Genomic DNA, 25,346 nt, shown 5'->3' with positions numbered 1-25,346 from the left:
TATTGGCATTTTTCTTTATTTTCTGATAATTTTGTAGATTTTTTCCTTTGTCTTTGATGTCCTAAAGTTTCACTACAATGTGTTTACAAGTAACTTTTATATTTGTTTTTCCCACTCGACATTTAGGGTATGCTTTTGATCAGAATACTTAAGTCTTCTTTCAATTCTGGAAAATTTTCAGCCATTTTCCTTCAGGTATTACTTCTTTGTCTTTTCCTCTTATCTCTCTTCTGGAACTCCTATTAGGTGTTTGTTGGATCCTCTTAATTCATCTTCTTTATCTCTTAACTTTCCTTTTATAATTTGCCTTTTAGAATCTGTGCTGCTTTCTGGATCGATTTTTTTAATACTGTCTATATTGTAAGTCACTACTTTTTCTTAGAATGTATGTATAATAGTTTACCTTCATGAATTATATTTTTATTTAAATGATTATAATTTTATTTCTCAGATTTCTATTGATTCTTTTGCATAGCCACCTTTTCTTCATTTGTATCTGCCCTCTTTTATATATGTTGTCTTTTTTGGTATATAGTTATTTTCTTTATCTCTTTGAGGGTTGGAAACACTTATTTAAAAGTTATTTTGAAATTGATCTGTTACTTGCATTTTGTTGGTAACGAATTGGCCTCCTGAATTTTTAGTATGATGGTTGGCCTTCTTAATGTCAGTTTTTCTCATGTGCTTTGGAATTTAAATATGCAAGCTCTTCTTGGATGGGTGATTTTTGCTTATCCTCTCTCTACATTCACTCATCTTTTTTATTAGTTTTATGGTTGCCTCCACCTGGCTTGCCTCAACAAGTCTGGAGCCAGATCTAATATTGAGGGCTGAGAGTTCATGTCTTATGGTAATTTGAGGCTTTAGCCATTGAGATCACAGGTGGGTATGTCCAGTCCTGTCTGTGTGCTTCCTCTCTTTCCTCCTACCACTCACTGTACAGCTAGGGCCCAAACAGGGATCACCACATTTTTAAGGTTCCTTTAAGAGATGGAGAAGCCCTGCTTTAGTCTCTGCTTTCTTGTCTTTAGTTTAATTCCTTATCACATGCTTTCAGTCCCTATTATCTTGCCAGTACTGAATATTATCCTTGCTCATCACTGTCTTTCTTATTTTATTCCTGATCCATAAAGCTTTTTATTATGGTTTTAGGTATGTCTTTTTAAAAAATATATTTTGTCTCTCATTGCTGCATATGATAAAAAAAGTCACAAAAATTTTTTAGTAAAAGCAGATTAATAAGATTGAATGAGTTAGTAGGACCTAACCATCTCCCAGTATAGAATTGTAATTTGATCTAAACTGAAAAAACCCAGTTTTGTCTGCCACAGGTGGGATGCTTGAGGTGAAAAGACAAAAGAATAAGGTTTCAACAGTTTCAGAGGTCAAAAGAGAAGACTAGTTTTCTTGGCTATCATTGCCTCAACATCAAGGGAGGTGGGCTCTGCAAATAAGGTTAATGCACAGTGATCCTCAGTCAAGACTTAATTTTCTTCATCATCACTCCATTAACTATGACCAATTTGTAGGCCATTTGGAGGAGTTTGAAGCAGAGTCATTTGTAGTTGCTCCCAAAGTTGCCCTTTCTTAGAGTCTAAATATCTGAATACAATATCCTCAAAACAGCAAGAGAGAAAGAACACTAATACTTTTAAAAAGAAAATGCAGATATATTTCTGCTCGGACTGGACTTGTAGATTGAGCCACTAAGGTTCAACTCAATTTCAGTTTGTTGAAGAAATCTGAGCTCAAAATAAACGTTTTATTATTTCTTTTAAGAATAACAGAATGATATAGAAGACATTGAGTCACAATTTCAAAAGAAATTCACACCACATTTTGATGAGTAGGAATCATGTTTTACATTTCTGTGGTTGCCCAAAGAAGTTGTGTGAGTGAATCCTATTCGTTAGATGTGTTGTTGAAAAGAAATAGATTGGGTTAAAATTTTAAATAGGCACACAAGAAAACATAATATCTCTGGAATTTGGGGGTGGAGTTTATGATCCTTGGAAGTGTGCTGAAATTTGGGGGTGGAGTTTATGATCCTTGGAAGTGTGCTGAAATTTGGATGTTGTGGCTAAATTCTGGATTATGGGTGTGTCCACTTAACTCCATTCCATTGCAGGAGGTAAATCTGGAGATAAGATCAAGATGCTTCCTAACTGAATACATTCCACACTTTTCTAGAGTCGCTGAATCTCTTAAATTGTAGTTTTCTTATTGATGTTATCATGATTGATCATGCTAATAACGGTGAATAATTATGCTAACGTATATGGATAAAGCTTATTTATTTATTGAAGTATAGTAGATTTACAATGTTGTGTTAGTTTCCAGTGTACAGCAAAGTGATTCAGTTATACATAAATATACATATTCTTCTTCATATTCTTTTCCATTCCAGTTTATTACAGGATACTGAATATCGTTCCCTGCGCTATACAATAAGACCTTGTTGTTTATCTATTTTATATATAGTAGTTTGTGTCTGCTAATCCCAAACTCCTAATTTATCCATCCTCCACCCCCTTTCCCCTTTGGTAACCGTAAGTCTGTTTTCTATGTCTCTGAGTCTGTTTCTATAAATAAGTTGTAAATAAGTTCATTTGTGTCATATTTTAGATTCCACATGTTAAATGATATCATATGGTATTTGTCTTTCTCTATCTGACTTACTTCACTTAATATGAAAATCTACAGGTCCATCCATGTTGCTGCAAATGGCATTATTTCATTATTTTTTATGGCTGAGTAATATTCTATTGTATATATATACCACATCTTCTTGGATAAAACATATTTAAATATTTGTTGGATAGGTTTTGTTGTATCAAAAAATTCACATATGGCACAGCTCCCTGGTGGTCTAGTGCCTGGGATCATAAAAAATTCATATAGAAAATGAAAAATTGCAGGAAGGAGGAAGAAGGCTAAGGGAGGAACTGTTCTCCAGGCATTTTAGGTACTAGATGCCACTGAAGTTCAAGTAATTGTTAAAATAATAACTGAGATGTAGAATTTAAAGGTGAACATTAGTGTATGATTTTAGAATATTATGATTTTTATAGATCAGTTAATACTTTCAGAACAATTTAGAGCATCTGATTGCTTACTCTAGTCTCTCTCTGAAGTTCAATTAAGTTTTTCCTCTTCTGTACAGGGAGAAATTGAAATGTAGTGAAGATTAAGAGATGTAGTTTGATAAAAATAGAACTACTATACGACCCAGCAATCCCACTACTGGGCATATACCCTGAGAAAACCATAATTCAAAAAGAGTCATGTACCACAATGTTCACTACAGCTCTATTTACAACAGCCAGGACATGGAAGCAACCTATGTGTCCATCAACAGATGAATGGTTAAAGAAGATGTGGCACATAAATACAATGGAATATTACTCAGCCATAAAAAGAAACGAAATTGAGTTATTTGTAGTGAGGTGGATGGACCTAGAGTCTGTCATACGGAGTGAAGTAAGTCAGAAAGAGAAAAACAAATACCGAATGCTAACACATATATATGGAATCTAAAAAAAAAAAAAATGGTTCTGAAGAACCTAGGGGCAGGACAGGACTAAAGAGGCAGACGTAGAAAATGGATTGAGGACACGGGAAGGGGGAAGGGTAAGCTAGGGTGAAGTGAGAGAGTGGCATGGACATATATACAGTACCAAATGTAAAATAGATAGCTAGTGGGGAGCAGCCACATAGCACAGGGAGATCAGCTTGGTGCTTTGTGACCACCTAGAGGGGTGGGATAGGGAGGGTGGGAGGGGATGCAAGAGGGAGGAGATATGGGGATATATGTTTATGTATAGCTGATTCACATTGTTATACAGCAGAAACTAACACACCATTGTAAAGCAATTATACTCCAATAAAGATGTTAAAAAAAAAAAGAAATGTAGTTTGAGTTAATAGTGAAAAAGAAAAGAATCTGAATTAAGAATTTAGTTCAGATCTCAGAGCATGTGTCCCACGCAGAGTCTCCGCAGGCAGCCCACTGCCGCCATCATGAAGTACCGGTGCTGCCTTTTCACAATCTGAAGCGCCACATGTGAGGCCTCTGCACGCGGCCCCCTGTGAGCACGTGAAACTAGACGAAGCACAAAGGAAAAGAAATAAAAAGGAAGAACTACAATCCTGCAGCCTGTGGAACAAAAAACACATTCACAGAAAGATAAACAAGATGAAAAGGCAGAGGGCTATGTACCAGGTGAAGGAACAAGATGAAACCCCAGAAAAACAAATAAATGAAATGGAGATAGGCAATCTTCCAGAAAAAGAATTCAGAATAATGATAGTGAAGATGATCCAGGACCTCGGAAAAAGAATGGAGGCAAAGATCCAGAAGATGCAAGAAATGTTTAACAAACATCTAGAAGAATTAAAGAACAAACAAACAGAGATGAGCAATACAATAACTGAAATGAAAACTACACTGGAAGGAATCAATAGCAGAATAACTGAGGCAGAAGAACGGATAACTGACCTGGAAGACAGAATGGTGGAATTCACTACTGTGGAACAGAATAAAGAAAAAAGAATGAAAAGAAATGAAGACAGCCTAAGAGACCTCTGGGACAACATTAAATGCAACAAAATTCGCATTATAGGGGTCCCAGAAGGAGAAGAGAGAGAGAAAGGACCACAGAAAATATCTGAAGAGATTATAGTTGAAAACTACCCTAACATGGGAAAGAAAATAGCCACCCAAGTCCAGGAAGCGCTGCAAGTCCCATACAGGATAAACCCAAGGAGAAACATGCCGAGACACATAGTAATCAAATTGGCAAAAGTTAAAGACAAAAATTATTGAAAACAGCAAGGGAAAAACGACAAATAACATACAAGGGAACTCCCATAAGGTTAACAGCTGATTTCTCAGCAGAAACTCTACAAGCCAGAAGGCAGTGGCATGATATACTTAAAGTGATGAAAGGGAAGAACCTACAACCAAGATTACTCTACCCAGCAAGGATCTCATTCAGATTCAATGGAGAAATCAAAAGTTTTACAGCAAAAGCTAAGAGAATTCAGCACCACCAAACCAGCTCTACAACAAATGCTAAAGGAACTTCTCTAAGTGAGAAACACAAGAGAAGAAAAGGACCTACAAAAACAAACCCAAAACAATTAAGAAAATGGTAATAGGAGCATACATATCGATAATTACCTTAAATGTGAATGGATTAAATGCTCCAACCAAAAGACACAGGCTTGCTGAATGGATACAAAAACAAGACCCATATATATGCTGTCTACAAGAGACCCACTTCAGACCTATGACACATACAGACTGAAAGCGAGAGGATGGAAAAAGATATTCCATGCAAAAGGAAATCAAAAAAAGCTGGAGTAACAATACTCATATCAGATAAAATAGACTTTAAAATAAAGAATGTTACAAGAGACAAGGAAGGACACTACATAATGATCAAGGGATCAATCCAAGAAGAAGATATAACAATTATAAATATATATGCACCCAACATACGAGCACCTCAATACATAGGGCAACTGCTAATAGCTATAAAAGAGGAAATCAACACAATAATAACACAATAATAGTGGGGGACTTTAACACCTCACTTACACCAATGGACAGACCATCAAAAATGAAAATAAATAAGGAAACAGAAGCTTTAAATGACACAATAGACCAGATAGATTTAACTGATATTTATAGGACATTTCATCCAAAAACTGCAGATTACACTTTATTCTCAAGTGCACACGGAACATTCTCCAGGATAGATCACATTTGGGTCACAAATCAAGTAAATTTAAGAAAATGGAAATCATATCCAGCATGTTTTCTGACCACAACGCTATGAGATTAGAAATCAATTACAGGGAAAAAAATCTGTAAAAAACACAAACACATGGAGGCTAAACAATACATTACTGAACAACCAAGAGATAACTGAAGAAATCAAAGAGGAAATCAAAAAATACCTAGAGACAAATGACAATGAAAACACGATGATCCAAAACCTATGGGATGCAGCAAAAGCAGTTCTAAGAGGGAAGTTTATAGCTATACCAGCCTACCTCAAGAAACAAGAAAAATCTCAAATAAACAATCTAACCTTACACCTAAAGGAACTAGAGAAAGAAGATCAAACAAAACCCAAAGTCAGCAGAAGGAAAGAAATCATAAAGATCAGAGCAGAAATAAATGAAATAGAAACAAAGAAAACAATAGCAAAGATCAATAAAACTAAAAGCTGGTTCTTTGAGAAGATAAACAAAATTGATAAACCATTAGCCAAACTCATCAAGAAAAAGAGGGAGAGGACTCAAATCAATAAAATTAGAACTGAAAGAGGAGAAGTTACAACAGACACTGCAGAAATACAAAGCATCCTAAGACACTATTACAAGCAACTCTAGGCCAATAAAATGGACAACCTGGAAGAAATGGACAAATTCTTAGAAAGGTATAACCTTCCAAGACTGAACCAGGAAGAAATAGAAGATATGAAAAGACCAATCACAAGTAATGAAATTGAAACTGTGATTAAAAATCTTCCAACAAACAAAAGTCCAGGACCAGATGGCTTCACAGGTGAAGTCTGTCAAACATTTAGAGGAGAGCTAACACCCATCCTTCTCAAACTCTTCCAAAAAATCGCGGAGGAAGGAACACTCCCAAACTCATTCTATGAGGCCACCATCACCCTGATACCAAAACCAGACAAAGATACTACAAAAAAAGAAAATTACAGACCAATATCACTGATGAATATAGATGCAAAAATCCTCAACAAAATACTAGCAAACAGAATCCAACAACACATTAAAAGGATCATGCACCATGGTCAAGTGGGATTTTTCCCAAGGATGCAGGGATTCTTCAATATATGCAAATCAATCAATGTGATACACCATATTAACAAATTGAAGGATAAAAACCATATGATCATCTCAATAGATGCAGAAAAAGCTTTTGAAAAAATTCAACACCCATTTTTGATAAAAACTTTCCAGAAAGTGGGCATAGAGGGAACGTACCTCAACATAATAAAGGCCATATACGACAAACCCACAGCAAGCATCATTCTCCATGGTGAAAAACTAAAAGCATTTCCTCTAAGATCAGGAACGAGACAAGGATGTCCACTCTCACCACTATTATTCAACATAGTTTTGGAAGTCCTAGCCATGGCAATCAGAGAAGAAAAAGAAATAAAAGGAATACCAATTGGAAAAGAAGAAGTAAAACTGTCACTGTTTGCAGATGACATGATACTATACATAGAGAATCCTAAAGATGCCACCAGAAAACTACTCGAGCTAATCAATGAATTTGGTCAAGTTGCAGGATACAAAATTAATGCACAGAAATCTCTTGCATTCCTATACACTAATGATGAAAAATCTGAAAGAGAAATTAAGGAAACACTCCCATCTACCACTGCAACAAAAAGAATAAAATACCTAGGAATAAACCTACCTAGGGAGACAAAAGACCTGTATGCAGAAAACTATAAGACACTGATGAAAGAAATTAAAGATAATACCAACAGATGGAGAGTTATACCATGTTCTTGGATTGGAAGAATCAATATCGTGAAAATGACTATACTACCCAAAGCAATCTACAGATTCAATGCAATCCCTATCAAATTACCATTGGCATTTTTTACAGAACTAGAACAAAAAAATCTTAAAATTTGTATGGAGACACAAAAGACCCCCAGTAGCCAAAGCAGTCTTGAGGGAAAAAAACGGAGCTGGAAGAATCAGACTCCCTGACTTCAGACTATACTACAAAGCTACAGTAATCAAGACAATATGGTACTGGCACAAAAACAGAAACATAGATCAATGGAACAAGATAGAAAGCCCATAGATAAACCCACGCACCTATGGTCAACTGATCTATGACAAAGGAGGCAAGGATATACAATGGAGAGAAGATAGTCTCTTCAATAAGTGGTGCTGGGAAAACTGGACAGCTACATGTAAAAGAATGAAATTAGAACACTCCCTAACACCATACACAAAAATAAACTCAAAATTGATTAGAGACCTAAATGTAAGACCGGGCACTATAAAACTCTCAGCGGAAAACATAGGAAGAACACTCTTTGCCATAAATCACAGCAAGATCTTTTTTGATCCACCTCCTAGAGTAATGGAAATAAAAACAAAAATAAACAAATGGGACCTAATGAAACTTAGAAGCTTTTGCACAGCAAAGGAAACCATAAACAAGACGAAAAGACAACCCTCGGAATGGGAGAAAATATTTGCAAATGAATCATCGGACAGAAGATTAATCTCCAAAATATATAAACAGCTCATGCAGCTCAATATTAAAAAAAAACCAACTCTATCCAAAAATGGGCAGAAGACCTAAATAGACATTTCTCCAAAGAAGACATACAGATGGCCAAGAAGCACATGAAAAGCTGCTCAACGTCGCTAATTATCAGGGAAATGCAAATCAAAACTAAAATGAGGTATCACCTCACACCAGTTAGAATCGGCATCATCAGAAAATCTACAAAGAAGAACTGCTGGAGAGAGTGTGGAGAAAAGGGAACCCTCTTGCACTGTTGGTGGGAATGTAAACTGATGCAGCCACTATGGAGAACAGTTTGGATGTTCCTTAAAGAACTAAAAATAGAATTACCATATGACCCAGCCTTCCCACTACTGGGCATATACCCAGAGAAAACCATAGTTCAAAAAGACACATGCACTCCAAAATGTTCATTGCAGCACTAATTACAATAGCCAGGTCATGGAAGCAATGTAAATGCCCATCAGCAGACGAATGGATAAAGAAGATGTTGTACATATATACAATGGAATATTACTCAGCTATAAAAAGGAACGAAATTAGGTCATTTGTAGAGATGTGGATGGATCTAGAGACTGTCATACAGAGTGAAGTAAGTCAGAAAGCGAAAAATAAACATCATATATTAACGCCTATATGTGGAACCTAGAAAATGGTACAGAAGAACGGGTTTGCAAGGCAGAAATAGAGACACAGAAGTAGGGAAAATACGTATGGACACCAAGGGGGGAAAGCGGCGGGGGTGGTGGTGGTGTTGGTGGGATGAATTGGGTGATTGGGATTGACATGTATGCACTGATTTGTATAAAATTGATGAATAATAAGAAAAATAAATAAATAAATAAAAAATAAAAAAAAAAGAATTTAGTTTAGCTGTTCTCCCTTAAAGCAGAAATACTCTTTTCTGCTAATAAGTCATGGAAAAGCATCTGTGGATAGGTGAAATGCTCTCAACATATCTGTTTTTGGGACTCACAGGGTTTTATTTCATAGCTGTGTTTGCAGATACTTGATTAGAGCTGGAGATGGTGTGGGTTTGGAAGAACTGAAGAAGGGATGCTCTTCATAAAGATTTAAGTAAATATTAACTGCACTAGGTATTTTGTTAATTAAATAATTTTTATTATAAAATACTTGCACTTTCATAGTGTTTTCTTTCTTAGTGTTTATTTAAATATATTTACAAAATTAAGCACACCATGTTTCCTTTTCGTTTTATGATAGGTTTGTGACCAAATTATTGGAAGACCTTATCTTCTTTGTTGCTGATGTACCTAACAATGGACAAGACGTTCTGGATGTGGTAATCACCAAGCCAAACCGAGAACGTCAGAAATTAATGAGGGAACAAAACATATTGGCACAGGTGAATGTTTCTATGTACTAATTTTGCATATTTTATCTTTTTGAATTATGGTATCAGGAAAGTGCTTGTATTGGTTATCTATTGATGTGTAACAAGTTACCCCAAAACTTAGTGTCTCAAACCAGCAGATACTTACAGTTTCTGCGGATTAGGAATCTGGGGGTAGTTTAGGTGGACAGTTCTTGCTCAGGGCGTTTCACAGGCTGCAATCAGGTGTTGGCTGGGCTGCGTCAGCTCGAGGCTCAAATGGGAGAGGATTCACTTCCCAGCTCACTGGCATGGGCCTCCGCACAGCGCTGCCTCAAGAGCTGGCAGCTTGCTTTCCTTAGAAGTGAGAGATCCAGGACAGAGCAAGAGAGGGCCTTCAGATGGAGGCCATAGTTTTCTTGTAACCTAAGCTTAAAAGTAACATCTCATCATTTCTACCTTGTTTCTTAGTTAGAAGTGAGTCAACAAATCCAGCCCACAGTCAAGAAGACAGTATTCCATAAGAGTATAATTCCAGGAGGCAGGGATCATTGGGGGCCATCTTGGAGACAGCCTATCACAGACCTTTAAAAACCTACGTGGTCAGACTGTCTCCAGAAAATATGCTGTAATGCTTTTTTAAGTAGAATTTCCAGGGGAACTTGGAAGCTGCCATCCCCATTTGCTTCCTACTTTTTCCCTTTCTTCCTTCGAAAAGTAGGGCAGTCTATTCATCAGCTCACAAGTGCTCTATACAATATTCTAGTTTTTTCCCTGAAAGTCTAGAGCTGCTTCTATGCTATGTCTTCCTGAAATTGTTCATAACATGCCAGTAAATTAATTTACTCCTTAATAATATGCACATTTGGACATGCCTACCTTCATGCATTCTTTGTATTCTGATAATTGTTATATAAAGTAATGGGCTTCTGCATTAATTGTGGACTGAAGGAAGGTACTTAAATAAAATTTATGTTATTAATATACTTGTTCTTGTGGAGTTGGGAAGGGAAGACAGTAGATGTATTGTCAATTAATATTCTATAGCTGATTGTCTGAGTATATAAAATCAACATTTTTCTCAAAGAAAGTAAAGGTTGCAAATCTAATGAGACAAAGCCTTTTCTGACATCAGCACTTCTTTTGTATAAAACATTTGACTTCAAGGACTTTTAGGACCTTGAATGATTTATTAATATTATTTCAACCAACGTATGTCAAACATTTTACTTTAGTATTATAAATAATAAAATTCAAGGTTTAGTGAATATAGAATTACTGAAGAAACTTTAATTCATGTTATATTTCATGAACTACAAAGGATAATCCCATTCCATTTCGCTTTCTTGTATGACTCCTCATATCTTTGCCTAGATGCTCTTTCATAAACAATTTGCTCATTCTACTAGTTCATCTCCAGGTGATCCTACCTGCTGTCTTGCTGCCTAAAAGAATTTTGTTCCTTAGTGATTTTTAAATACTTCCCAACTGCTAATCTTCTTACAAGAAGAATCTGAGTCACTGGGTATCACCAGCTGTCCATATGGCTCCCTATTTGTTTTGAATGCTTATGCATTTATTGATTTGGCCACATCTTTATGTATAGAAACAATAAATTAATTCTTTTATGAAGAGGATTAAAAGCAATATTTGGAGGCAGTTTTTTGATGTCAGTTTCAGATGAAAAGTAAATATTTTCCTTATATTATTTTGATTTTAGAAAGTTATAGAAAACAATAGAAAGAATTATAAAGCCTATCGAAATCAAACTATATTTTAGTTCATCTGAATATGTTCATGTAACTTGGTACAACCTAACATCTTTATATTTTTATTTTAATAAAATAGAATTTCTAAACAAAATTAAGCATTTTATTTAAATATTGTTTTTGTCATTCAACTTAGGGAATCCTTTTAGCAGTATTTTTCTGTCCCTTAATATGTTGGTCTTGTATCCTAAAAAAATCTTTTTGTTTTTTTTTACTTTATGTCAATTCTATTCAAATATTACAAAAGTGTTTTCGAGTCAGTGTGTTTATTTATTAAAAAAAAGTCAAAATGTTGCAAAACATGCACCTCCATTCATCAGAATAAGCGGTTGGTTTTTTTTCCTGATAGGTATTTGGGATTCTGAAAGCACCCTTTAAGGAGAAAGCAGGAGAAGGCTCAATGCTGAGACTTGAAGATCTGGGGGATCAAAGATACGCCCCCTACAAGTACATGCTGAGGCTGTGCTATCGTGTGCTGAGACATTCACAGCAGGACTACCGGAAAAATCAGGTGGAGGGTGGCTCTCTTTTTTACCTGTTTAACATCTAAAGTATGGGCAAAGTTCTTTGGTTACTGTTCTAAGACATTTAAATAGGAACGGGAAATTCTACTTTGCAATGCAATGTTTTATATTGGCAACACACAAAAATGACCTAAAAATGTATTTGAGCTGACATATGTATTTATTCTTCCACGTAAAATTAGAATTGTCAAGGGAGGATGTCTAAGTTTTTGTATGTGCATGGTATTAGCTCCTGCTGGGCAGAAGGCATGCTGGATATGTTATGTAAAGAGGAATGAGACATTTTTTGGCATTTCTAGGAGCATGTGTGGTACCAAATCGCTGTGTGTAGGCCAAAGAGTTCATTGTCTGGTGGAAAAGATATGACATGTACATCTGAAACATAAGGTAGAGGCACAGAGGGGACAGGAGAGATAGGAGAGCATTGTGAGAATTCAGGAGAGAGAAGAGCTCAGCTGGGGGAACCCAGGAAGAGCACTTAGAGAAGAAGCATTTGGGTTGGATGAAAATCATTTTCAGAAATTGTATGGGAACAAGCATTTTAGTGAAGAGATATTTCTGAAAAGAGAATGGTGGATCCTAGAAAGGGCACTTTCTTCCCAAGATATTCCTAACTGTGGAGGACAGGGAACCCAGGTGTGTCCAGGGATATAGCTAAAAGTTCCCAACTGCAAGTGAAGTTTCTTTTAAGTCTCATTTTTGTCTTAAAATATATATAATATTTTGCAATGTGCTCAATAATACACATTTGCTTAATATAAAATTGCTTTCAGTTAATTATCGTTTGGTACATTAGTGTCCCATGTTTCTCTTAGCCAGTTGGAGAGATGAGTACATAGTTTGTAAACTTCACTGATGAGTTTGGTCCATGAGGAAGGATTCTGTAAGAGAAAGCTGGGAAGGCAGGTAGGGCTGAGCCATGGAGGGGCTAGGATGTCAGGCCTGGAGGCTGCAGGTTATTTGGGAATAGTTAGTAGTATTTACTGAGTGCTTACATTTTACCAGGCTCAGTTCTAAGCACTTTTCACAACAAAACTTGGTTAATACTGAGTTAAGATGAAGAACTGAGGCACAGAGAGGTTAAATAAATTGCCAAAGAATACACAGTTTTGACTGGAGCCAGTATTCAAACCCAGGCTCTTAATAATCATAGTACTGCCTCTAAAGTAGTCTAAAAGTTATTTGGCAAGAAAAAAAAATTGCTTTAAAAAAAAGTGTGAAAATACATTTTTTTTTGAAATTCAGTTTAAAGATTAAGAAAAAGTCTAAAAAGAATATGTAAAACAGATTAACCAGAAGATAAATAATTTGACAAGGACAAGAGTGAGGAAGCAGACAATATAAACAGATTCTTAAATGCTTTTTGATATAATCCTAGGTATAAACATTTTTCCTCCCAATTGAAAATGCTTGTCATTGGAATTATTTTTCCCAACTTCATTGCATTCCTTTAAGATGGCAAGGTAATGTAGGTAGAGTTATGTTGTTTTATTGCAAGGAAAATTAAGTTCCAGAATGTCAAATGACAGACCTTAAGCACTCAGAGAGTCAGCTTCCGAGAAGCCCCAGATACCAGGGCCACGTTATTCAGCGGAGGTCAGGGATGGGGGTGGGACTGGCGGTCACTCTGTGGCCTCATTTCTCTTCTCGGGTCTAGAAAGATCTGCTTTGCTAGACAGGCCTCCACTCCACACTACATGCAATAGTCTATGAGAGAGATTGAATTAACTGAAAAAATCAATAGGTCTGCAGGGTTTACCTGGTACCCTCAGAACCACGGGACCCCCTAATGTGCGTGTCATCCGTTGCACTCAGTCTTTGGGAGGGTCCTGTGGACCCGCTTTCCACAGCACTGCCCTGTGCTTCAGCACCGGATATCCTTGGATTGGCTGTTCTGCTAGTACCTAGTAGATTGTCCAGGCAGCACGTCTCAGTTGGTGTCTTTTCCCAGTCTCTCGAGGTCTGGCACAAAGTTCTTTCTCAGTCCTCCCTGTCTAAGCTGGGGACTCGCGTGCCTGGTGTCCTGAGGAGGGACTTCCCTGGTGGCGCAGTGGTTAAGAATCCACCTGCCAATGCAGGGGACACGGGTTTGAGCCCTGGTCCAGGAAGATCCCACATGCTGTGGAGCAACTAAGCCCGTGTGCCACAACTACTGAGCCTGTGCTCTAGAGCCCGCTAGCCACAACTACTGAGCCCACGTGCCGCAACTACTAAAGCCGGCGTGCCTAGAGCCCATGCTCCGCAACTAGAGAAGCCACTGCAATGAGAAGCCCATGCACTGCAACGAAGAGGAGCCCCAGCTCACTGCAACTAGAGAAAGCCCGCGCGCAGCAATGAAGACCCAACGGAGCCAAAAAGAAATAACAATAAAAAGAAAAATAAAGCATAAACAGAAAGACTTTCTACTTTTTGCATAATTCCTTGTTCTCCTTTTTCCTCACCTATATTTTATAGAGTCCTAATAGGGAATTCTTTTGTGATTTAGTACTAACCCAAGTCTTTCATGTTGAGTTTCTGTTTATTGTCATTTATAGACTTTGGAAACACGTCTAATTTCGTTTGATTATTTATGGACATCTTGATCTATTTATCAAACATCTTGGAGGTTTGCCTTATAGCAGGGTCTGATTACAATAGTCATACAAGTGTATAAATTAATACATATTTTTAAAATGATACACTAATAGAAGACATTTACTTTACTTCACTGGTACCCAATATACAAAACCATCATTTTGAAAAAGGCCACAGAATTGCTGCCTAGAATATAATGAGATTTGTGCAACCAGTATCATTTTCAAGGAACAGGTAGGTTCCAGTAAATCTTAAGGCAAAAACACTTCCTAATCAATAAATTTTCCCATCATAGAAAAAATCCCCAAGGAGAATCCACAAGAAATTGAAGTGAAAACTTTGGATTGTGGACAGGGATAAGCTTACCAGTGCTGTGGTTGGCTGAGATGTGGCTTGGAAGAGAGGCCAGGTGGTGGGAAGGGGAAGAAGCAGATGGAATCATGCATGAGGGAAGCTCGCCAATGGCTTTCTCTTGCTCTAAGAATGAATGTTTCTGTGTTCACTGTGGCTCGCAAGGGCCTCACCTCCCACGTCAGCTCTTGCTTTCTGCTCACTCGCTATACTCCAACCACAATGGCCACCTTGTGTTTACAGAACTCCGAAGACTGGGTTCCACCATTACAGAGCCTTCCACTCGGTACCCCCACTGCTCGATGGCTTCTCTCCCCATGGCTGCCTCCTTTTTCTCATTTCCATCATTTCTTTCATAGGTCAAATGTCCCCTCTTCGAGTCTACCCCATCTCAAGTTGTCACCTTTTCCCATCCCTCTGTTTCATTTCACTTATCAACATGTAAAATGATTCTATTTACTAGCTCATTGACTGCCCCTTCTCACTAGGATGTAAGCTCTATGGGAGCTTATCTATCTTACTGCCACATCCCTAGTCTCGCAAACAGTACCTGGAATGGCTTTCCAGAAATATCTCTTGGATGAATGGATCTGATCAATAAAGTGATCAATCACATTATCTTGTTGGATAGCTTTTTAAAGACAAAAAGTGCTGTGAAGTTTTATCATTATTTTAAAGAGATTTAATAGGTCATTGTGGTATATGTACAAAAAAGAAATCAGCTAAGTTCACCTGGGATCGTCATATAATGGTATAGAGCTCATGCTTCATGAACCAAATGTCAAAGAGTCATTTTTGTTTCTATAATTATGCCAGAATCCTAGGTTATAGCTCTTAGTGAGTGTTCAAAGAAGGGCGTCTGTTAAATTGGTGAAATCATTACATTACTTACCATGTCATAAAAAATTGTCATTTTTAACTCAGTTTATTTTTGTTTTTCTCACTTGTAAGAGTGTAAGCACCCATATGAAAAATTATTACTAGGCACATAATTTTCTGTTATAATTTGAATGTGGTATATGCTAATATATTTCCATTTCCTTCCTCAAATATCCTATTTACTAAAGAATTATTTATTTGCTCTTCTTTAACAATAATTTTTAGCAAGTTTTCTGTTATGAATAAATTAATCAATGTTGCTGACCGTAATAGAACCTGTTATTTCTAAGCTCTTTGGCAGTGCATTCTGACAGTCTTTCTCCTTTGTAGGAATATATTGCTAAGAATTTCTGTGTCATGCAGTCCCAGATTGGCTATGATATTTTGGCAGAAGATACCATCACAGCTTTGTTGCACAACAACAGAAAACTACTAGAGAAACACATCACAGCAAAAGAAATAGAAACATTTGTTAGTTTACTCAGGAGAAATCGGGAGCCAAGGTTTGAAGTGGTTCATGCAGTATTCTTTTCTTGTGGGGACTGTGGCTTTTTGCTTTATTTTTAGAACTTTTTTAAAGTTCGAATTCTTTCATGGACAAAACAGTGTTGGGCTTATTGCTATAATATGTACCATAAAGAGTTATTATCTCATAGGAGATCAAAACCCTTTATAGAGGTATTTAAATGTAATTGATTTTCACTCTGATAACTTATGTTTTTATAGTACCCCATAGTTTTTCAAAATATATTCATATTTCATTCAATTCAATACATTGCCTCATTTAAACCCTTGCACATTCTCATGAAGTACACCGGTCGTATAATATTATCCACATTTTAGAGATGAGAAAATAGAAGCCTAGAGACCAACTAGGAACAGAATTTAGAGTTTCTGACTCCGCGTCAAGTACCCTGTCTCTTATACCATGCTGCCTTATCTGGGAGAAATGAATGCAGAAAAGTCAAGCAGATTGATAAAATTTTCTTAATTAGCAAGCAAATAAGTGTTAGAAGGTAGGATTGGGCCTCGGACTTGACCAGGCCATATTCACGTTGATTAAGTATGTGCTGTATGTCTGTTTTACTCAGTACAACATCAGCTTTGATCTGGCTTTGTTTTGATATTGTAAATATAACAAGTCACAGTGCTGTGGGATAAATATCACCAAGTAAATAAAAGCAAACATATCATTTTTGGAAACAAGATTTGTCCTAAATACAAATAATTGGATATTTAATTTGTTTCTAATGGTACAGTAGATAAGCAACACATTAGAAAAATGTTGCATGGAAATAATATTAAAAATATATCTAGAAAGTCAGTTTCATTATATCTCAAAGTATCTTTGGGGGGATGATTTTATAAGATGCTTTTTGTTAATGATAAATTTAATTTTTTCTCTTGTCAGGTTTTTGGATTATTTATCAGATCTCTGTGTGTCTAACACCACCGCTATACCTGTAACTCAAGAACTCATCTGCAAATTTATGTTGAGCCCAGGCAATGCAGATATTCTCATTCAAACTAAGTAAGTCCAGATGATGGAGACATCCTTTTCTGTTCATTATTTGTAAGCAGTACAGTTCCTTATCATGTTTCTGAATGAGCTTGTTCATAGATTTTGTGTGTGTTATTTATTTCAAGGCTGGTCTCAATGCAAGGAGACAACCCCATGGAGAGCGCCATCCTTTCAGATGACATTGATGAGGAAGAAGTTTGGCTCTACTGGATTGACAGCAACAAGGAACCTCATGGCAAAGCTATCAGGCACCTTGCTCAGGAAGCAAAAGAAGGCACCAAGGCTGATTTAGAAGTTCTTACCTACTACAGGTTAAGTATTGTAGAGAATCGTAATTCTCAGTCTCACATATTCATTGAGAGATGATTCTCTGACATCTCTAAAAGTTAGGTATCTATGAAGAAGAAGTTTAAGAAGTTGTGTCAGAACTAGGGTAGCTGAAATATTTAGTATTATTTAAAATATTCACAATAAATGTAAACATCTGTGTTTTCCACATATACCACTTGCAATTTTCTAATTTTCCACTAGTTTGGAACTGTTGTGCAGCAAAGGATTTTTTCCTCTTGTTGACTGGTGTGGGTGCAGATGAGAGACGTTTTGGGACCTAGGTAATCGAGTTGAGAGGGAGGTGAAATTGGGGTTGGGGAAGCTGATCCGGTTGTAGGGGTGGCCTCAGAGAAAGTTAGCCAGTAGTTATGTATATATCACTTGTGATTATGTGGAGACCTAGGGCTTCAGAGAAACTGGTGTCTTTAGCTGTGAAAGTTCAGCGGTGGCATATGGCAGTCGAAATTTCAATGGTAGTTGCTGGTGGTCAGTATATTGGGAGCAAGAAACTAGCTGGCTTTTTTGAGTCTAAGGCTTGGAAATCCAAGGCAGAAGCCCCTGGGCCACTTTGGGCCCAAATGACAGGAATCTGAGAAAGGCAGAGAATTCATTGTGTTCCCTGGTTTCTGTAGCTACAGCTACAAAGCCAAAGGCTACTTTCTGGATCTCGGAGGCTGATGAATCCAAGTGTACTGATGCCTTTGGATTGATCACATTTGGATTGGGAACTGAGTGGGTCTACCCTTGGAGTGTAGATACCAGAGCCTGGAGCTGAGTGAGCCTGGGCAAGGCAGAGAGAGATGGTTTCATGTGAGCTGTTGTCCATAGCCTACAGGCTTAGTGTATTTGCAGACCTAGGAAATTGAGAACTGAGAGCCTAATGACACTTTCCACCAGATACATGTTGCTGGAACAAGTAAGAGAAGTTGCAACTGAATGGGCATAGAGGTGATTTTATCTGTGTGTTGTCATTTGATCACTTAACCTACTACCAGAAGAGTTTGACTCCAGTTATCACCTACTCTGTGGAATATTGGAATCATAAAAGTAGATGCTGATTGATACTAATATTTATGAACTTTATCCAGATAAGAAAAATAATGTAAAATATTTAATATTTTTAAGGTACCAGCTAAATCTCTTTGCAAGGATGTGTTTGGATCGCCAGTATCTGGCCATAAACCAAATTTCTACGCAGCTCTCTGTTGATTTGATCCTGCGGTGTATGTCGGATGAGAGCCTGCCCTTTGACCTCCGAGCATCTTTTTGTCGCCTTATGCTGCACATGCATGTTGACCGGGATCCCCAGGAGTCTGTGGTGCCTGTTCGCTATGCCAGGCTCTGGACAGAAATCCCCACGAAGATCACGATTCATGAGTATGTTTGGAAAAATTTCTTTTTTTTAAATTTAATTTAATTTATTTTTTTATACAGCAAGTTCTTATTAGTCATCAATTTTATACACATCAGTGTATACATGTCAATCCCAATCGCCCAATTTATCACACCACCATCCCCACCCCCCCGCTGCTTTCCCCCCTTGGTGTCCATACGTTTGTTCTCTACATGTGTGTCTCAACTTCTGCCCTGCAAACCGGTTCACCTGTACCATTTTTCTAGGTTCCACATACATGTGTTAATATACGATATTTGTTTTTCTCTTTCTGACTTACTTTACTCTGTATGACAGTCTCTAGATCCATCCATGTCTCAACAAGTGACCCAATTTCATTCTTTTTTATGGCTGAGTAATATTCCATTGTATATATGTAACACAACTTCTTCATCCATTCGTCTGTCAATGGGCATTTAGGTTGCTTCCATGACCTGGCTATTGTAAATAGTGCTGCAATGAACGTTGGAGTGCATGTGTCTTTTTGAATTATGGTTTTCTCTGGGTATATGCCCAATAGTGGGATTGCAGGATCGTATGGTCATTCTATTTTTAGTTTCTTAAGGAACCTCCATACTGTTCTCCATAGTGGCTGTATCAATTTACATTCCCACCAACAGTGCAAGAGGGTTCCCTTTTCTCCACACCCTCTCCAGCATTTGTTGTTTGTAGATTTTCTGATGATGCCTATTCTAACTGCTGTGAGGTGATACCTCATTGTAGTTTTGATTTGCATTTCTCTAATAATTAGTGATGTTGAGCAGCTTTTCACGTGCTTCTTGGCCATCTGTATGTCTCTTTGGAGAAATGTCTATTTAGGTCTTCTGCCCATTTTTGGATTGGGTTGTTTGTTTTTTTAATATTGAGCTGCATGAGCTGTTTATATATTTTGGAGATTAATCCTTTGTCCGTTGATTCGTTTGCAAATATTTTCTCCCATTCTGAGGGTTGTCTTTTCATCTTGTTTATGGTTTCCTTTGCTGTGCAAAAGCTTTGAAGTTTCATTAGGTCCCATTTTTTAACTTTTGTTTTTATTTCCATTACTGTAGGAGGTGGATCAAAAAAGATCTTGCTGTGATTTATGTCAAAGAGTGCTCTTCCTATGTTTTCCTCTAAGACTTTTATAGTGCCCAGTCTTACATTTAGGTTTCTAATCCATTTTGAGTTTATTTTTGTGTATGGTGTTAGGGAGTGTTCTAATTTCATTCTTTTACATGTAGCTGTCCAGTTTTCCCAGCACCACTTATCGAAGAGACTGTCTTTTCTCCATTGTATATCCTTGCCTCCTTTGTCATAGATTAGTTGACCATAGGTGCGTGGGTTTATCTCTGGACTTTCTATCTTGTTCCATTGATCTATGTTTCTGTTTTTGTGCCAGTACCATATTGTCTTGATTACTGTAGCTTTGTAGTATAGTCTGAAGTCAGGGAGTCTGATTCTTCCAGCTCCGTTTTTTTCCCTCAAGACTGCTTTGGCTACTGGGGGTCTTTTGTGTCTCCATACAAATTTTAAGATTTTTTGTTCTAGTTCCGTAAAAAATGCCATTGGTAATTTGATAGGGATTGCATTGAATCTGTAGATTGCTTTGGGTAGTATAGTCATTTTCACAATATTGATTCCTCCAATCCAAGAACATGGTATATCTCTCTCCATCTGTTGGTATCATCTTTAATTTCTTTCATCAGTGTCTTATAGTTTATTGCATAAATTTCTTTTGTCTCCCTAGGTAGGTTTATTCCTAGGTATTTTATTCTTTTTGTTGCAATGGTAAATGGGAGTGTTTCCTTAATTTCTCTTTCAGATTTTTCATCATTAGTGTATAGGAATGCAAGAGATTTCTGTGCATGAATTTTGTATCCTGCAACTTGACCAAATTCATTGATTAGCTCGAGTAATTTTCTGGTGGCATCTTTAGGATTCTCTATGTATAGTATCATGTCATCTGCAAACAGTGACAGTTTTACTTCTTCTTTTCCAATTTGTATTCCTGTTATTTCTTTTCCTTCTCTGATTGCCATGGCTAGGACTTCCAAAACTATGTTGAATATTAGTGGTGAGAGTGGACATCCTTGACTTGTTCCTGATCTTAGAGGAAATTCTTTAAGTTTTTCACCATTGAGAATGATGTTTGCTGTGAGATTGTCGTATATGGCCTTTATTATGTTGAGGTAGGTTCCCTCTATGCCCACTTTCTGGAGAGTTTTTATCATAAACGGGTGTTGAATTTTTTCAAAAGCTTTTTCGGCATCTATTGAGATGATCATATGGTTTTTATTCTTCAGTTTGTTAATATGGTGTATCACATTGATTGATTTGCGTATATTGAAGAATACCTGCATCCCTGGGATAAATCCCACCTGATCATGGTGTATGATCCTTTTAATGTGTTGTTGGATTCTGTTTGCTAGTATTTTGTTGAGGATTTTTGCATCTATATTCATGAGTGATATTGGTCTGTAATGTTGTTTTTTTGTAGTATCTTTGTCTGGTTTTGGTATCAGGGTGATGGTCGCCTCATAGAATGAATTTGGGAGTGTTCCTTCCTCCGCAATTTTTTGGAAGAGTTTGAGAAGGATGGGTGTTAGCTCTCCTCTAAATGTTTGGCAGACTTCACCTGTGAAGGCATCTGGTCCTGGACTTCTGTTTGTTGGAAGATTTTTTTTTTTTTTAATTTTTATTTATTATTTATTTATTATGTTTATTTTTGGCTGTGTTGGGTCTTCGTTTCGGTGTGAGGGCTTTCTCCAGTTGCGGCGAGTGGGGGCCACTCTTCATCGTGGTGCGCGGGCCTCTCACTATCGCGGCCTCTCTTGTTGCAGAGCAGAGGCTCCAGACGCTCAGGCTCAGTAGTTGTGGCTCACGGGCCCAGTTGCTCCGCGGCATGTGGGATCTTCCCAGACCAGGGCTCGAACCTGTGTCCCCTGCATTGGCAGGCAGATTCTCAACCACTGCGCCACCAGGGAAGCCCTGTTGGAAGATTTTTAATCACAGTTTCAATTTCATTACTTGTGATTGGTCTGTTCATATTTTCTGTTTCTTCCTGGTTCAGTCTTGGAAGGTTATACCTTTCTATGAATTTGTCCATTTCTTCCAGGTTGTCCATTTTATTGGCATAGAGTTGCTTGTAGTAGTCTCTTAGGATGCTTTGTATTTCTGCTGTGTCTGTTTTAACTTCTCCTTTTTCATTTCTAATTCTGTTGATCTGAGTCTTCTCCCTTTTTTTCTTGATGAGTCTGGCTAATGGTTTATCAATTTTGTTTATCTTCTCAAAGAACCAGGTTTTAGTGTTATTGATCATTGTTATTTTCTTTGTTTCTATTTCATTTATTTCTGCTCTGATCTTTATGATTTCTTTCCTTCTGCTAACTTTGGGTTTTGTTTGTTCTTCTTTCTCTAGTTCCTTTAGGTGTAAGGTTAGATTGTTTACTTGAGATTTTCTTGTTTCTTGAGGTAGGCTTGTATGGCTATAAACTTCCCTCTTAGAACTGCTTTTGCTGCATCCCATAGGTTTTGGATTGTCATGTTTTCATTGTCATTTGTCTCTAGGTATTTTTTGATTTCCTCTTTGATTTCTTCAGTGATCTCTTGGTTATTTAGTAACGTATTGTTTAGCATCCATGTGTTTGTGTTTTTTTCGTTTTTTTCCCTGTAATTGATTTCTACTCTCATAGGGTTGTGATCAGAAAAGGTGCTTGATATGATTTCAATTTTCTTAAATTTACTGAGGCTTGATTTGTGGCCCAAGATGTGATCTATCCTGGAGAATGTTCTGTGTGCACTTGAGAAAGTGTAATCTCCTGTTTTCGGATGGAATATCCTATAAATATCAATTAAATCTATCTGGTCTTTTGTGTCATTTAAAGCTTCTGTTTCCTTATTTATTTACATTTTTGATGGTCTGTCCATTGGTGTAAGTGAGGTGTTAAAGTCCCCTACTATTATTGTGTTACTGTCGATTTCCTCTTTTATAGCTGTTAGCAGTTGCCTTATGTATTGAGGTGCTCCTATGTTGGGTGCGTATATATTTGTAATTGTTATATCTTCTTCTTGGATTGATCCCTTGATCATTATGTAGTGTCCTTCCTTGTCTCTTGTAACATTCTTTATTTTAAAGTCTATTTTATCTGATATGAGTATTGCTACTCCAGCTTTTGATTTCCATTTGCATGGAATATCTTTTTCCATCCCCTCACTTTCAGTCTGTATGTGTCCCTAGGTCTGAAGTGGGTCTCTTGTAGACAGCATATATATGGGTCTTGTTTTTGTATCCATTCAGCAAGCGTGTGTCTTTTGGTTGGAGCATTTAATCCATTCACGTTTAAGGTAATTATCAATATGTATGTTCCTATGACCATTTTCCTAATTGTTTTTGGTTTGTTTTTGTAGGTCCTTTTCTTTTCTTGTGTTTCCCACTTACAGAAGTTCCTCTAGCATTTGTTGTAGAGCTGGTTTGGTGGTGCTGAATTCTCTTAGCTTTTGCTTGTCTGTAAAGCTTTTGATTTCTCCCTCGAATCTGAATGAGATCCTTGCCGGGTAGAGTAATCTTGGTTGTAGGTTCTTCCCTTTCATCACTTTAAGTATATCATGCCACTCCCTTCTGGCTTGTATAGTTTCTGCTGAGAAATCAGCTGTTAACCTTATGGGAGTTCCCTTGTATGTTATTCGTTGTTTTTCCCTTGCTGCTTTCAATAATTTTTCTTTGTCTTTAATTTTTGCCACTTTGATTACTATGTGTCTCGGCGTGTTTCTCCTTGGGTTTATCCTGTATGGCACTCACTGCACTTCCTGTACTTGGGTGGCTATTTCCTTTCCCATGTTAGGGACGTTTTCGACTATAATCTCTTCAAATATTTTCTGTGGTCCTTTCTCTCTCTCTTCTCCTTCTGGGACCCCTATAATGCGAATGTTGTTGCCTGTAATGTTGTCCCAGAGGTCTCTTAGGCTGTCTTCATTTCTTTTCATTCTTTTTTCTTTAGTCTGTTCCACAACAGTGAATTCTACCATTCTTTCTTCCAGGTCGCTTATCCTTTCTTCTTCTTCAGTTATTCTGCTATTGATTCCTTCTAGTGTTGTTTTCATTTCAGTTATTGTATTGTTCATCTCTGTGTGTTTGTTCTTTAATTCTTCTAGGTCTTTATTACGCATTTCTTGCATCTTCTGGATCTTTGCCTCCATTCTTTTTCCGAGGTCCTGGATCATCTTCACCATCATTATTCTGAATTCTTTTTCTAGAAGGTTGCCTATCTCCACTTCATTTAGTTGTTTTTCTGGGGGGTTTATCTTGTTCATTCATCTGATACATAGCTCTCTGCCTTTTCATCTTGTCTATCTTTCTGTGAATGTGTTTTTTGTTCCACAGGCTGCAGGATTGTAGTTTTTCTTGCTTCTGCTCTGGAAAAATTTCTTGAAGACTTTAAATTCAGCAGTTGAACTCAATGATTTTGATCATGTCTTCAATTTTTTAAAAAATTTATTTTATTGAAGTATATTGGATTTACAGTGTTGTGTTAATATCTACTATACAGCAAAGTGGTTATGCATACGTATACATTCTTTTTCGTATCCTTTTCCATTACGATTTATACAGAATATTGGGTGTAGTTCCTTTTTCTATACAGTAGGACCTAGTTGTTTATCCATTCTATATATAATAGTTTGCATCTACTAATCCCAAACTCCCAATCCATCCCTCCCCCAAATGTCTTCAATTTTGAAATGAAATATTAGGAAAGGCATTTCTTTATTCAGACTTGGATTGTTAATATTCCAAATGCAAACAAGATACTCTTTTTGGAAAGTAAAATGACAACTCTTGATAATAGAAAAGTTATTCTAGAAACCAATAAACAGAAATCAAGTTAATAAAAGGAGTAACAATTAATAAAAGGAGTAACAATGGTAGACTCTGATTTAAATGCTTTACATGTATTATTTCATTTCAAAATAGCCCCATTTTACAGATGAGGGTACAAAATCTAGAAAGGTTAATTAATTTACCCAAGTTTAGAAGTTAAGAGGTCAAAATATATATATTTTCCTATTTTAAATGATTACAATCAATTTAACTTCCTTTAAATTCTTTGTCTTCCCAGATATGATTCTATAACAGACTCTTCCAGAAATGATATGAAGAGGAAATTTGCACTGACAATGGAATTTGTTGAAGAATACTTGAAAGAGGTTGTAAATCAACCTTTTCCTTTTGGAGATAAAGAAAAAAACAAACTGACATTTGAGGTAATTTTTTTAAAACAATTAATCCATGAGGTTTTTCAATTTACCCTGTCTAAAATTAGGTACATTGAACATCAAAGATTTTTTTCCCTCTAATATTTAGGATGTTTTAGTAAT

At 36.9% G+C, this 25,346-nt stretch overlaps 1 protein-coding gene across 4 annotated transcripts in view; it reads left to right on the top strand.

The window, feature by feature from the left end:
- ITPR2 (inositol 1,4,5-trisphosphate receptor type 2) overlaps positions 1–25,346 on the top strand; it is a 519,313-nt gene that overhangs the window by 150,981 nt on the left and 342,986 nt on the right. For all 4 annotated transcript variants that reach the window (XM_082352042.1, XM_082352040.1, XM_082352041.1 and 1 more), the window contains exons 14-20: positions 9,545–9,686; positions 11,772–11,933; positions 16,081–16,253; positions 17,162–17,281; positions 17,398–17,583; positions 18,728–18,979; positions 25,088–25,232. In XM_082352042.1, coding sequence (XP_082208168.1) covers positions 9,545–9,686; positions 11,772–11,933; positions 16,081–16,253; positions 17,162–17,281; positions 17,398–17,583; positions 18,728–18,979; positions 25,088–25,232 — 1,180 coding nt within the window. The remainder of the gene's footprint in view (positions 1–9,544; positions 9,687–11,771; positions 11,934–16,080; positions 16,254–17,161; positions 17,282–17,397; positions 17,584–18,727; positions 18,980–25,087; positions 25,233–25,346) is intronic.

Source organism: Balaenoptera borealis, assembly GCF_965194805.1.
Source record: "Balaenoptera borealis genome assembly, chromosome: 13".
In the NCBI taxonomy this organism is placed as follows: domain Eukaryota; kingdom Metazoa; phylum Chordata; class Mammalia; order Artiodactyla; family Balaenopteridae; genus Balaenoptera; species Balaenoptera borealis.
Note: the sequence above shows the minus strand (reverse complement) of the source record. Positions and strands in the feature narration are given on the sequence as shown.